General features: G+C 35.8%; 1 protein-coding gene across 1 annotated transcript in view; it reads right to left on the bottom strand.

The window, feature by feature from the left end:
• Positions 1–16237, bottom strand: part of PARPBP (PARP1 binding protein) — a 65882-nt gene that overhangs the window by 39766 nt on the left and 9879 nt on the right. Inside the window, exons 3-4 of the mRNA XM_047065852.1 lie at positions 7950–8183; positions 1778–1882 (exon numbers count right to left, since the gene is read on the bottom strand). Of these exons, the coding sequence (XP_046921808.1) occupies positions 1778–1882; positions 7950–8183 (339 nt within the window). The remainder of the gene's footprint in view (positions 1–1777; positions 1883–7949; positions 8184–16237) is intronic.

Here is a 16237-nt window from a genome sequence, read left to right as displayed (position 1 = left end):
TATTATCCCAATTCCTAAGCTGGTAATGAAATAGAAAGAATTAAGTAGTGACCCTGCCTTTTTTAGGGAACTATATACTTCATCTCAATTGAGAAGATAAAGTTCTTCTTTACTGAAAAATGGCAGCTAATCAATGTAAAGACATGACAGGGTTAGAAATTCACCGTTCTGCAAACACTAAAGAAATAACGGAGTCAGCCAAGGATCATCAATGCATGTGCAAAAGATTGTTGGGAAACAGGTTATTTACATAGTGTTACCCCATAGATCTTTGCTGATAGCAAAGGAAAAACTACATCTTTTTTCTAGACAGATCTGGCAATTTGGGACAACTTGAAACTGTGTCTCCTGATGTGATACTTACCATCAGTTAAGAAGCATGTACTATGAAATGTTAAACCTCAATCTAAGCAAGCTTTTAGCTGAAACCTCCAGTTTACTGGCAATAGAAGAACAAGATAAGTAATACCAGGAGAAATTTATCAGATAAACAAAAAAACAAAAACAAAAACAAAACAAAACATAAAAACAGAGGGGAATTCTAGATTAAAAGAGCTATAAAACCATTTGGGGGACAAATGGAGAAATCGGAATTGGGAAGACAGTAAGTGATAACAGGGAATACTTAAGTTTTCTTACAGATGATAATGATATTATGGTTATGCCTTTATTTTCAGGAAATAATATGCTAAAGAATTTTAGGTATTAAGGGTAATGATGCCAGAAACAACTTTCAAATAAGCCAGAAAAAATATTAAATGCAAATATAAAGAGCCTTAGTAAATCTAGGAAGTAGGTATACAGGTATTTAATTGAGGGCAATGATAAACATATTTCTTTTTTTTTTTTAATGTTTTATTATTTATTTATTTTTTTGGCAGGGCGGTCAGAGAGAGAGGGAGACAGAGGGTCTGAAGCAATCTCTGCACTGACAGCAGAGAGCCTGATGCGGGGCTCGAACTTACCACAAGATCATGACCTAAGTCGAAGTTGGACACTCAATTGACTGAGCCACCCAGATGCCCCAGTCAATATATTTCTTAAAGGCTACCTGTATCGCATGGGACTTATAGGAGAATCTGCTTTAGCAATGTTTCCTAAAAAATGGAGAAGGTGATTCATCAAATATATTAACTTGAAGAAGATGGATTTAGATATGTTGAATGTAATTTTACTGCTTTTTCCAATACTTCTAAATTTTTATCTTGTCAATGGTGATTTTATTTACCATAGGTACTTTCATAAACATAACTCCCATGGTTAGTAAGGGGATACTATATTCAATTAGGTACCTAGCATAGTATTTAGCTAAAGGTAAATTATATTAGACCAAACATGTGGTTTCTTCACTGTGGTTTGTTTGTTCAACAAACTCTATTATCACGATTTGTGATGCATCAGTTATTCTGCAAAAGGGACAAAACAGATTTTTCCATTGTACATCCTCCCAAGAATCACTCATTTAAAACCATAATTGTGAAATTTACCAAATACAAAGATTCAAAGAACTCCGGCAACCTAGATCTTCCAACTACTTTTCAGATACTTAGAATGATAACCTATTTTTGCACAGTGCCTGTGATCCTGGCCGGAAACCAGGAAGAAACTGACTGCTATGCTCTTGCCAGTCTCTAACGTATTACTCTTTGCAAATACAGCTTTATTTAAGCAAATTAAAGAACATTTTTGATTAAAAAAAAATAACATACAATCACATTCATAGTGATTTGAAGAGGATCATGTCCTGCTTTTTAATTCACTCACAATTTATCAGTACCTTTTCATTATCCTGGTTGTGTTTACTCATTGGTGATGTCGGTACATAAAGATCAGTTTCATCTACTGCATACTGTCTTCCAAGCAGAAAATCCCGTAGTTGACTCTGTAGAAAACACAGGAGGTTGCTAATAATAAACTGCTTTTCCAACTATAAAAAATACTTCACATTGAGCTCTACATAGTTCACTAATATCCCATCATACAGTATTATTACCTGATCTTTGTTGGCAGTAAGTATACATGGAATTAAACTAACAAAATGCTTGTTTCCAACGGCTGTACTCATAGAGTTCATAAGTTTAGAGTTAAAAGATAACCTTGGAAATTTAATCTGAGCCTTTAATTTTTATAGAAGAAAATTAAAGACAAAATGCTTACCTAAGGCACACAATAAATGCTTCATTTTGGGATTATACAAAAGTAAACCTAGTGTCCTAACAGCATATTTCAAAGTAAGAATTTCAATGAAAAAAAAATGATTATTTGCTTTCACTGTGCCATGGTACTCAACATCTCCCTAATATTTGTTCTAAGCGATCCAAGATTATGTAGGTATTCACACACCTCATTCCTGATGAGTAAACTTGGAGGGAAGGTATAAACTGAATTAACAAAGCCTAAAGAGATTGCAAACCACTTTCCTCTTAGCCGTTGCAAAATTATAACTAAAATAACTCCCCAATACATACTTCTTAAAAGGCAAAGTGGGATTTTGTTGTTCATAACTTGAATTTCAAAATTTAAGCTCACTAAAAAAAAATTTATTTATTTTTTCTTTTTTTTTAAGTTTTGACTTTTACTCCTTTGCTACAAAGGGCAACTTAGATACCTATTTTTTCTTTTTTTTTTTTTTTTTTTTTTGAGACAGAACACCAGCTGGGGAGTGGCAGAGAGAGAGGGAGACACAGAATCTGAAGCAGGCTCCAGGCTCCAAGCCATCAGCACAGAGCCCGACATGGGGCTCCAACTCAGACTGGGAGAAAATGACCTGAGCTGAGGTTGGACACTCAACCGACTGAGCCACCCAGGTAGCCCTGGATACCCATTTTCTAAATATTAGCTAGCCAGAAACTTTTAATGACCAGTGACAACATACAGTGCAACTTTTCAATATTTAAAAAATTAATCTTATGAAATAATTCAGGTTCATTGTCTTTAAACAGAAAAATTGTTTTGGGAGAATTTGTGTTTGACGATTACTTTTTTTTTCATTTTTATTGTAATTCCAGTATAGTTAACATACAGTGTTATATTAGTTTCAGGTGTACAATATAGTGATTCAACACTTCCATTCATCACCCGATGTGCATCTCACCTGCACTCCTTATTCCCTATCACTTATTTCACCCATCTCCCACCCACCTCCCCTCTGGTAAGCATCAGTTTGTCTCCCACAGTTAAGTTTGTTTCTTGGTTTGTCTTTTTAAGAAGAATTTACTATTTAAAAAATCTTGAATAGAGGTAGTCCTCACACTTGTGGTTCTTATGTTTTCAGGAGAGATGTTAAAAGCAAAGATTTATTCTTCCATAAATACAATGTTATTTTTTTGAATCGGATATTACCCTCTGGTTTAAACTATGTTCATGTTGGGGTGCCTAGGTGGCTCAGTCGGTTAAGTGTCTGACTCTTGATTTCAGCACAAGTCATGATCTCACAGGTTCATGAGTTCAAGCCCCACATTGGGGTCCTCGCACTGACAGTGCAGAGACTGCTTGGAATTCTCTCTCTCTCTCTCTCTCTCTCTCTCTCTCTCTCTCTGCCCTTCTGCACATGCTCTCTCTCTCAAAAGAAATAAACTTTAAAAAATAAAGCCATATTCATGTTTAATGACATGTAAAGGACAATATTCTAGATCAGTTCAGTGAGGAGGGTCCATGGACTCCTGAGGTCCTTAAGACCCACTCAGGAGACCCAGGAAGTTCCCCCTTTTTCAACTATGTATCAATGTGAATCCAAATTTTCTTGATATACTTCAATCAAAACAACATACCAGACAGTAGACATGAGAAACAGCTATTTTCTATCATACATGACATTAAGGATATTTATTAAAAATGTAAAAAATAATAAATACAAAATATGTAAAACATTCTCACAATTTTCTATTCCTAAAAAATTTATTAATACTATTCACAAACAGGTAATAGGTTTATTATCAATATCTTAATAACTGATACTTTGAACATATCTCAATTTTAATCTTTGATAAATATTAACAGATAAAACTCATATAAACAAAATCTTGTAGTCCTAATTATTTTTTAATTTTATTATTATTTTTTTTAATGTTTATTCATTTTTGAGAGACAGACAGGCAGAGGACGAGCAGGGAACAGGCAGAGAGAGAGGAAGACCCAGAATCTGAAGCAGACTCCAGGCTCTGAGCCATCAGCACAGAGATCAAACCAACTGGGCCACCCAGGCACCCCCTAATTAATTTTTAAGAGTGCAAAAGGGTTCCTAAACTTAAAACTTGGACAAGGACTCTAGATAATATGGCATAAAGCTTTCTGAAGTAAGCAGAAAAATCACAATGTATTTTCTGTGATACACTATTAATTTTATTGATTTATACCTTTACTTTGTAGGTAAGTTGTTATTCATTCTACTTTTATCCTCTTATTAACCATATTTTTCCATTCCATTAATGGTTACCTTCACTTTCTGGTACTCAAATCAGACCCGTTTCTCTACTGTTATTTAAAAGTGGTAATGCCTGCTTATTCCCAACAAACTACAATATTTTGCCATTTTAATTCTAAACTAATATCGGAATCTCCCTTAGTGTAAGCCTTCCATTTCAGCACACATATCCCCAGTCCACCCTTATCATATACACACCAAGTTTTGTTGCTCACTACCATCTTCCTCTAGATACGTATCTGCTCCAATTCATCTGTTTAATTATTACGGTCTTTGAAAAGGCAAAGTCTTCACTTGAAGTATGAAGATGACATTCTTTAAATTTTTCCATAGCCTCACAAGTCCTTCCTTTATCTTAGCTAGTAAGTGATACCTTGTTGAGGATCAAGACATGCTATTTAATTTTTGTTCTTTTTAAATAACTTGTTCTCTCTACTAGGAAACTTATAAAATTTATCTTTACCCTTAAAGAGTCCAGGAATTTTACCAGGACATGTGTAAGTATGTGTCTTTTCTCTTGATTACAGGCTGGAACCTCATAAACACTCTTAACTAGCAGAATCAAAGAAATATTTATTATAATAGATGTAGTTTCAAGAAATATTTAATCATGGCCTCTTCTGCATCTGTTCTTTTATCTCCTTCTGGAACTCCTATCATTTGTATGTTAAATCCTCTAGATCTAACCTCCAAGTTTCTTAACTTTTCCTTCACAATTTCTTGAACTTCAGATTTTTCTCTCTGCACTTTAAATATTTATTTCAGGACAATAATTTGACTTTCAGGACAATAATTTGTGTCTGAGTTTATCTGTTGCATTGGGAAAACTTTTTTCTTCTTTTTTTTCATCTACAAAGTCTCATGTTTAGGTTTATCCTTGAATTTCCTTGAGTACTTACTATTTTTATGGATTTAAGTTGTCACTCTCCGCTAGCAGTTCTATTCTGTCGAGCATGTGTGTTCTCAGATAACTCATCTTTCTGTAACTGCTAGGACTCCTTAGGTGGCTATTGCTTTTCTCATTGGCTTTTTGGGGCTCAGCCTTGAATGCTGAGGTACTTCAAGTGTTGATAATTTTACAAGTAACGGAAGTTGAAATAGTCTCTACTCTTCATGAAGCAGCAGTGGAAAAATAAACAGGATACCAGTCACCTGCTGAGGCCAAGGGAGAGTCTTCTTGTGGTCTCTCAAGGATCACCAACAGTACACCCATCCATTCATCTACGTTTTGGCTTCCTCAGAGACAGAGAATCCTGGCACACTCACAGAGAGCGTTTGTTAACCTTCCCCAGAAGGTCCCCAGATTTCTGAGGGCTGCTAAGCTCTTCTCGAGAGCTACCATTTCTTCTCTTCAGCCCAGGGCTCTGATTTCCCCCAGATAATTGCTTAATTCATGAGAAAGCAAACTCTGTACCAATTGTCTCTTCTTAAACTCTAGTTAGAATCCAAGGCCTTGTATGCTCCAGATATCCACAGGCCCTGCATCCATGTTCCCTAGGAGAGGAATTAATAATGTACGAAATACAGAGGAAAGGGGCATTGTTCAAGTTATAAGGTTCCCAGAACTTCCCTGTCTTACCTTTATCTAAGTTCCTCATAATTACTGCCTTATTTAGGTTACAATAAACAAAAAACAAAGAAGACACATAAGCATATGTATCTTTAAAGGCACTTTTAGCATAAATTAGGGTTATATTTAGTGCATTTTTGAGGAATCAATCTAGGGATATGTTTGCCTGCTCACTTTTTCCTCTTTGGAAATTTTCCTAAACAAGTATCAGAGATCAAATCTTTCATTTTAAATGCAGAAAATTTTCAACTTCACATACTATCATCTTAGCAGCTTGCACTCTACTCCTGATGTCCTGCAGAAGAACATGTTGATATCTGGAGACACAGAACTCCCTCCAATGTAGACTTATATATCTCAAACTATAGGTGATTCACTTAAATGAAGAGGCTTATTAGAAGATTTAAACAGGGGCAAAGGATAAGATGAAAACAAAACAATGTGCCCAAAAACCTCAGGCAGATTATATTCTCATTGGCTTATCAGAAGATTTTCTTTGTTGTTCCAATACTATGTTTGATCAGCCTCTAAATTAACTATGTGAAAAGTAGTCAAAAATCATCTCTACAAGCAAATAAAATATAGGTAAGGAGGGAAAAAAAAAAAAAAACAAACTATCTTCCCTCACAATATCTTCACCATAGTAAGGGTGTGTATGTGTGGGTATGCATGTACACATATGCATGTGCATCTTAGAAAGTTACAACAGGACAAAGGGTTCCATTATAGCCCAGGGAGGCCAAGACAGCAAACTGCCTGCCAATGTCCACTCTCCCCTTCTTTCTCAGTAACAAACAGAGAGTTTGTTTTTATTCTGGCATGTTATGAAGGAAAAAAAGACTACATTTTCCCTAACATCTTGGTGTGGCCATGTGACTAGGCTCTGGACAAGGACACGGAAGCAAAAGAGCTATGTCTCTTTAAAAGGAAAGGAGAATACTGTGCTCCCTTACCACTTCTTGATGCAAGGAATGCTAGTACGGGATCTGGAGCTCTAACAGCTGTCACAAAGGACCTTGAAGGCAGAGGGTAGGCACTAAGATGGAAGAGCAGAATGACAGAAAAGTCCTAGGCATCTGAGAATCACAGAGCTATCACATCAGTCCCAGATTCTTACCTTTAGATACCTTTTATAAAAGAGTGAAATACACTTCCATTTCGTTAAACCACTGCTATTGCAGAGGTTTCTATTACAAGCAGCCAAAACACCATTCCCAAGTATCGACAGATATTTATAAAATATTTTAACAGCTTAGAAAATATACTAAATCTACAATTATTTAGTTATTACCACTATTTAATTACTACCTTATTGGTACCCAGTAAATGTTAAGATAAAGAAATGTATTTCAACATTTTAAAACAAACTAGATACCAATTCTAATGTAGATAAAACCAAACTGCAAAGGATAACATTTCATTAATTTTAAAATTTATATTCAATAAAAAAATAAAGCAATGAACATGTGTATATGTTTAAAAAAAAGGAATAGTGTATTACTTCATGTTTATTGCATTATACTATCCTCACAAAATGATATCCCATCTAATTGAAATAATATTATTAATCCATAGAAAGAGTCATAGCATTTATACAACATATGCCAAAATGAACAGATGCACATTAAACCAAGTAAGTAAATAGAAAAGCAATCCTTGAAATGAATTCAAAAAGAAATCACACATTTGGGACTGATAACTTTGTTAAAATTTTTTGATCTAGTAAAAAGCTGTTCTTATATTTCAACCAAATAACAACAGAATTTCAGCAAAATTTACCACCAAAATATTTCTTTCCAGTAATAACTAGCTTTCAGGTAGCTAAATTTTCCATTTTCTAACATGATCTGAAAAGCAAAAGCATTATCAAGTTACCATAAATGCTGATAACATAATTTAAAATAAAAATAAATCTAGCCAAATTTTCATTTAAGACAGATTTTAAAAAATACTTACAGGGGATATGTTGGCTTTATTTTCACAATTAGAAATCAAAACACTACATTTTTTATAAACATCAATCAGATCTAACATATTACTATTCTTTAAGAAATCATCGTAAGTCCTCCTAATGTCCTCATAATGGTCAATCACTTCCATATTTTCAACTGGTAAGTTCAACTTCTCATGTAGGAAGAATTTCCAGGTCAATAAGACATCACTGAGAGGAACTGTAAATTCTCCATTGTGCTGAAAGAGACAAGGCCAAAAATAAAAAAATAAAGTTGGGTGCCAGAATATTCATTAAGTTATAATTGAGATAGGAAGTACAAATTGAATTTTGTTATATAAGTCTACATTGAATTGTTGTGGATTTGAAGAGAATATCCAAATGGATATAACTATGGAATAATTTTAAAACCAGATATGAAAGAGAAAGATTTTGATGGTTTATAAAAATATAAACTACTATGGCAAGTTTGTGCATGACACAATTGGCAAATATACAGTTATTCTTCACTGAATTTTTCCTACCCAAAGTCGGGGGATGGGTGGGCAGAGATCTGTACTTAAGTACTACCGACTGGGAAACATTTCATTCCATTAATACTTAGTTTCTTTCAGCTCTTTCAGCTAATGTATTTTTAATCTCTTATTCAAAACTGTCAATGCCATGGTGAATTACCACATACCGCACTATTCCAACTGTTAGTCTTAAAACATGATCATAAAAACTAAATTTTTAAAAATTATGGTTTGGTTTGGTTTTTTCATTACTATTCCAGGGAAGACAAAATATCAGTGCTAAAAAACCTTGGGTCAGAGAATTTTGATTCTTCCCTGCTCATGGACACACTAAACTATAAACAAACAAGTTCTAAAAAGCCAAGGTTTCTTTCTATAAGTTGTTGGATGCTCCTAATCAGGCAAAATTGTCCTTTTTCTCTTCTTCAATATCAACATGATATATTATGCCAGTAGCTGAAGGTTTGTTTTTTTTTAATTGATTGCATTCTGCTCCCACTTAATATTAATCTCAGATATTAGTAATGGTGCCCTCCAAAATATGCCAGCCCTAATTCAGTAAAAAATTCTAACTACTCCTTTCCAAAGCAACATGAATAACAAATATTTTTAAATATCCATACGTGATTTTGTGAAATGTATTGTGTTGCTCCTTTCACAGTTAAGTACCCTTAATATGTTAGTAGTTTCTGATAACACCAAGATCTTTCCATTAATTGTACTGAAAGATGGGTGGATATATAAATAAAACTGTAATTCACTGGAACTAAAATTGTAACATCATCTTTAGCCTAAGAAGAAGACTAATGAGAATCAAATAGACCCAAATAATACAGTACTTTCTATTAAATCTATATTTCTTTCAAATCTATATTTCTTTTATAAAAATGAGCCACATTGTCTAGTTACTATCCAAATTGAAGACAATATGTCCAAACTGCCTTAAAATAATTAACTTTTTACTCATCTGTATAGAAACAACTAAGAAAATTACCCTTACTATCCTTGGAGGGACCTGTTATACCAAAATTATAAAAATTAATTATATTTCATGAAATTAATTTAATGAAAAAAAAAAAGTAACTCTCAAACCTTGAATCCATAACCCAAATGTAAGTCAGATTTGTAATTTCTCAGCATTGAATCTAAAATTGTACACCTCACTTCCCAATCCCGTAAAAATTACACAATTAAATTTCCAAATGTATCTAAGTTAAATAAATCCAGTTATTTAGAGTTTCAAAACTAAATTGTTTTATCTCAAAAATTCCAAAACTATTTTGGTATGGCATTCCTCACATTAAAAATAAGTTAAACGTATGCCTAATGTAAATGTCCAATTTACTCTCATTCTGTGGACTATGACTAGTTCAAATATGCAAACTCTTGATCTTGTGAGAAAAGGTTTTGACTAGATTAACAGTGTTTATACTGGGATTGTAAAAACATTTTAAATCCAAATAAAAATGTACTCCAGATATCAGTTTTCGTGATCAGGTGCCCACCATGACAGCATATTCTATTATTCAAACCAGTAACAACTGATTCAGAGAGCTTGTGGTCAAATCAGAAAATGTTTTGCTAGGAAAACATGCCAGCTGGCTAATATCTGAAGGAAGTTCAAGATGGTCAATGCTTTAATTCTCTAATGGACATAAGAAAGATTGTATTTCCTAAGAATAAAATGAGAAAAAAATGAGTTACATTTTTCCAGAGCACTGCACTTTATATATTTTACTGAACTTATTTTTATAATTATTCAAAAATTTAAATAAACTTTACAATTTGTAACTACCTGGAATTTTTGTTGTTATCAAAAGAGAAAAGATAGTAGGCCTACTTAACAGCTATTAATTGGCTGTGTGACCTTGGGTAAAATACTGAAATCCCTGTGAATACATTTCCTTGGCTATAAAATGAGATTATACAGATTAAATAACACCTGATAAATGGTAGGGGATAAAAAATGTCAGTCTGCTTTCTCTTTTCTTACTCAAAGTAAAATAATTATCTGTTGGGGGGAGTATTAGATAAATGTAATACAATTGTAAAAACTGTCACCTCTTATTTGTTATGTCAATGTTAGGTCATTTTCAAATCTGACAGTTAACCACAGGCTGTGAGTCTCCATGAAGTTATAAAATTAATATCTTTGTTTCATCCACTGGAACATTTGTAACACTCTTAAGGCTATTTAATGTGAAAAATAGCATGTATAATACAATTGCCAGACAGATTCAAATAATGAAGCCAATTCTAAAGAAAGGAAAAGCTAAAACACTATTTGCAATCTAAAAAGTCACATATATTTGCCATATAGTCCTCAATGAATCTATAATAAATTAAAACTTTAGCAGTATAAAACTCCTAGAGGTCAGATGATTTAAGCTAAAAAAGACTTCCCCTCAGAAAACATTCCCAAAACCTAAAACTCAAAGATTATTTTAATGTACCTTTTCTTTATCCCAATTAAAGCAACTAAGAAAACAAACATGCCGGTAAACAAGCAACTCTACTAGGTATTCGCAAGTTTTACTATAGTCAAATTCAATTCAAAGGATCACATACTTTTAGAGACTCATGTTCTCAAACTTCAGATAATTGAAAACCTAAACAGAGCTCAAACAGAGAGTGAAAAATACAGGTGAAGCATATATACAATCAATTCTACCTTTTTATTACTATTACCTATGAATGCACCTGCAGGCATATGTGTGTTTTTCATATTGCTGAGTGACTTGGAAGTCTCAGCACAGTTGGGGATGCCTGAGCTAACGCTACATGGGGAGTGAGAGTCGAACGGAATTGCAACCCACCATCTCCACTGCACATGTGCACACACATACACAAACTGTGAAAAGCTCAGTTGCAATTCACCTCTCCTCTTCTTTCCCACCCAGAGTCTGAACTTTCACTGTGAATTAAGTGAATTAGCAAGTAGAAAATTAATAAATAGAAAGAGATCCTGAGTGAGTGCTACACAGACAAGTCCTGAAGAAAAAATGACTTGACCTGAGTATTTCAATATATCAAAATTTTTACAATGAAAACTAAATTTTCTTCACAGTCATTTAGCATTTTCACATATTTATGTTTCAAAAATTATTCATAAACAAACAAAAGGTGAGTTGAACGTAGTCTGTTTAATTCCAAAACAATAGTACTCAATTACTGTACAATAATGATTCTTTTTTTTTTTTTTTAAATTTTTTTTTTCAACGTTTATTTATTTTTGGGACAGAGAGAGACAGAGCATGAACGGGGGAGGGGCAGAGAGAGAGGGAGACACAGAATCGGAAGCAAGCTCCAGGCTCTGAGCCATCAGCCCAGAGCCTGACGCGGGGCTCGAACTCACGGACCGCGAGATCGTGACCTGGCTGAAGTCGGACGCTTAACCGACTGTGCCACCCAGGCGCCCCTACAATAATGATTCTTAATAATTGCCTCAATTTCTCTCTCTCCTTATTTTCCAGTGTATGGTTACCAAAGTTTAACCTTTGGCTAGCTTATTCCATTTTTACAATATCCTCAGAATCTATTACTTACCTTAGTACCATTTCTTCAGGTTATTAAGGGAGAGGTTTTTTTTTTTTTTTTTTTAACATTCAGGCAGTAAATTGGAAAGACTTGAACATGGATTGCAATGGAGAACAAAGGAAAGAGACTTTAAAATGACCCTTGGGTGTCTAGTTTCAGAGACTGAGTGAAAAATGGTATGCATAATTGAGACTCAGAATATGAACAAGAAGGTAAATTGACAGAGGAAACAATATGGTCTACTTTTAAAAAAACTGATGCAGAGACAGTACTAGACATCAAGGTAAAATGTCCAATAAGTACCTGATCATACCAAGTAAGACTCAGTAGAGAAGTCTAGCATATAAATTCTGGTGAAACAATGTAAGGCAAGTACATCTAGTGAATAGTAAAATGGAGCATATTGGAAGATGTTAACAATGTGTATTACAAAGAGAGTATCTAAAGAACATGTAGAACTCTTTTAAAGAGTAAAAGAGATAAAAACAACTCAACAGTAAAATAAGCAAAAGAATATGCATGAACTGACAATAAAAAGAGGATACCTAAATAGTCAAATAAGCATTTAAAAGATGTTTGAATGCTTTAGTTAATAGAAAAATTAAAGTGAAATACCACTTTTTCTCTTTTCCAAGAGGCTCCATGCTGGCAGTGTGGAGCCTGCTTAGGATTTCCTCTCTCTCTCTCTCTCTCTCTCTCTCTCTCTCTCTCTCTCCTTCTCCCTCTCCCCCATCTCTCTACCCCTCCCCAGATCTCTCTCAAAGTAAATAAACTTTAAAAATATAAAATAAAATAAATGTAAATTCTAATAACCAAGTGGAAGAGCAATGTGGTAGCATCAAATCAAAGATGTATCTATCATATGACCTGCTGTGTAGGGAGCCTAGAGAAACTATTGTTCCATGCACAGACATCTCATTTCAATGCAGAATTGTTTATGATACCAAAAAAACTTCAAACAACCCAAAAGTCCATCAATGAGTAAAATGTATCAGTCACACAAAGGATGATTGTTACAATGAATAAATTAGATCAACTTTTCTATCATACCTAAAGAGGTCTTGAAAACAATACTGGATGATCAAAACAAGAGGCAGAAAGAATGTATACCATCTGTTATAACTTTAAAATAGACACATTAACAGGGAAATCTGCCTGGCTGGATATGTAGAAAAACCCCTCCTGGTATAAAACACCTAAAACTAAAAGAGAAAATAGAGATCACTGGAAGATGGCGGCGTAGGAGGATGCTGGGCTCACCGAGCGTCCTGCTGATCACTTAGATTCCACCTACACCTGCCTAAATAACCCAGAAAACTGCCAGAAGACTAGCAGAACGGGGTCTCTGGAGCCAAGCGCAGACGAGAGGCCCACGGAAGAGGGTAGGAAGGGAGGAGAGGCGGTGCGCGCTCCACGGACTGGCGGGAGGAAGCCGGGGCGGAGGGGCAGCCTGCCGGCCAAGCAGAGCCCCCGAGTCTGGCTGGCAAAAGCGGAGGGGCCGGACGGAGTGTGTTTCGATAGCAAGCGCGACTTAGCATCTGGGAGGTCATAAGTTAACAGCTCTGCTCGGAAAGCGGGAAGGCTGGAGGACAAAGGGAGGGAGAGTTGTTGAGCCCTGGACCACAGAGCTCAGCTTGGCAGGGAACAAAGGTGCTCACCAGCGCCATCTCCCTCGCCCATCCCCCAGCCAAAATCCCAAAGGGAACCAGTTCCTGCCAGGGAACTTGCTTGCACCGCGCAAACACCCAAAGCTGTGCTTCTGCGGATCCATCCCTCCGGCGGGTCTGACTCCCTCCAGGTGCCGCAGGGCCCCTCCTGAAGTAGATCTCCGAAGGAAAAGCTAGCTGAGCCTGCCCCTCCCGCCCCTGTGCACCTTGCCGATCCACCCCAGCTAATATGCCAGATCCCCAGCACCACAAGCCTGGCAGTGTGCAAGTAGCCCAGACGGGCCACGCCACCCCACAGTGAATCCCGCCCCTAGGAGAGGGGAAGAGAAGGCACACACCAGTCTGACTGTGGCCCCAGCAGTGGGCTGGGGGCAGACATCAGGTCTGACTGTGGCTCCGCCCACCAACTCCAGTTATACACCACAGCACAGGGGAAGTGCCCTGCAGGTCCCCACCACTCCAGGGACTATCTAAAATGACCAAACGGAAGAATTCCCCTCAAAAGAATCTCCAGGAAATGACAACAGCTAATGAACTGATCAAAAAGGATTTAAATAATATAACAGAAAGTGAATTTAGAATAATAGTCATAAAATTAATCGCTGGGCTTGAAAACAGTATAGAGGACAGCAGAGAATCTCTTGCTACAGAGATCAAGGGACTAAGGAACAGGCAGGAGGAGCTTAAAAAACGCTTTAAACGAAATGCAAAACAAAATGGAAACGACGACAGCTTGGATTGAAGAGGCAGAAGAGAGAATAGGTGAACTAGAAGATAAAATTATGGAAAAAGAGGAAGCTGAGAGAAAGAGAGATAAAAAAATCCAGGAGTATGAGGGGAAAATTAGAGAACTAAGTGATGCACTAAAGAGAAATAATCTACGCATAATTGGTATTCCAGAGGAGGAAGAGAGAGGGAAAGGTGCTGAAGGGGTACTTGAAGAAATTGAAGAAATAATAGCTGAGAACTTCCCGGATCTGGGGAAGGAAAAAGGCATTGAAATCCAAGAGGCACAGAGAACTCCCTTCAGACGTAACTTAAATCGATCTTCTGCACGACATATCATAGTGAAACTGGCAAAATACAAGGATAAAGAGAAAATTCTGAAAGCAGCTAGAGATAAACGTGCTCTAACATATAAAGGGAGACCTATAAGACTCGTGACGGATCTCTCTACTGAAACTTGGCAGGCCAGAAAGGAATGGCAAGAGATCTTCAATGTGATGAACAGAATAAATATGCAGCCAAAAATCCTTTATCCAGCAAGTCTGTCATTTAGAATAGAAGGAGAGATAAAGGTCTTCCCAAACAAACAAAAAACTGAAGAAATTCATCACCACTAAACCAGCCCTACAAGAGATCCTAAGGGGGATCCTGTGAGACAAAGTACCAATCATTTTATCACTGTACATGAGAAAAAATTTAAATAATCACAAGGACTTCTGGGAAATTTCAAAATTAAGATATTATCAAAAATGAAAAAGTAAATAAAGTTAATCAGTTTTTAGAGTGGCTTATTTTTACTGCCTCCTTACCAGGAACTAATAAAGAGGAATCAAATGGAAAAAAACTAAATAAATAAATAAATAAATAAATAAATAAATAAATAAATAAGAAAATAGAAAATACTTTTTCATGACTGAATTGTCCATAAAAGAAATTACAAAAGGTCAAAAATAATCAACTGTTGGGACTTCATTAAGATAAAAAGCTTCTGTACAGCAAAGGAAATAATAACATTAAAAGGCAGCCTATTAAATGGGAGAAGATATTTGCAAATGACATATCTGATAAAGAGTATCCAAAATCTATAAAGAAGTTATCAAACTCAACACCCAAAAATCAAATAACCCAATTAAGAAATGGGGAGACGACATGAATAGACACTTTTCCAAAGACATCCAGATGGCTAACAGACACATGAAAAGATGCTCAACTGGGCCACCTGGGTGGCTCAGTTGGTTAAGCATCTGACTCTAGATGTCAGCTCAGGTCATGATCTCAGGTTGGGGAGATGGAGCCTCACATCGGACTCTATGCTGACAATGAGGAGCCTGCCTGAGGTTCTCTGACCTCTCTCTGCCCTTCCCCCAGTCACCTCAAAAATAAATAAATACATAAACATTAAAAAAAAAAGATGCTCAATATCACTCAGCATCAGGGAAATGCAAATCAAAACCAGATGAGATACCACCTCACACCTGTCAGAATGGCTAAAATTAACAACACAAGAAACAACAGGTTCCCAAGAATACGGAGAGAGGGGAACCCACTTGCACTGTTGGTGGGAATGCAAACTGGTAGACACTCTGGAAAACAAAACAACTAAAATAGAACTACCCTACAATCCAGCAATTGCACTATTAGGTATTTACCCAAAGGATACAAAAATACAGATTCAAAGAGGTACATGCATCTTGATGTTTACAGCAGCATTATCAACAATAGCCAAACTATGGAAAGAGCCCAAATGTCCATCAACTGATGAATGGATAAAGAAGATGTGGTATATATATACAATGGAATATTACTCAGTCAACAAAAGAATGACATCTTGGGGCACGTAGGTGGCTC

This window comes from Lynx rufus, unplaced genomic scaffold (genome assembly GCF_022079265.1).
Source record: "Lynx rufus isolate CCGP_SWC_20201006 ecotype Redwood Valley unplaced genomic scaffold, mLynRuf1.p SCAF_7, whole genome shotgun sequence".
NCBI classification, from domain to species: domain Eukaryota; kingdom Metazoa; phylum Chordata; class Mammalia; order Carnivora; family Felidae; genus Lynx; species Lynx rufus.
This window is presented reverse-complemented; position numbering and strand designations above follow the sequence as displayed.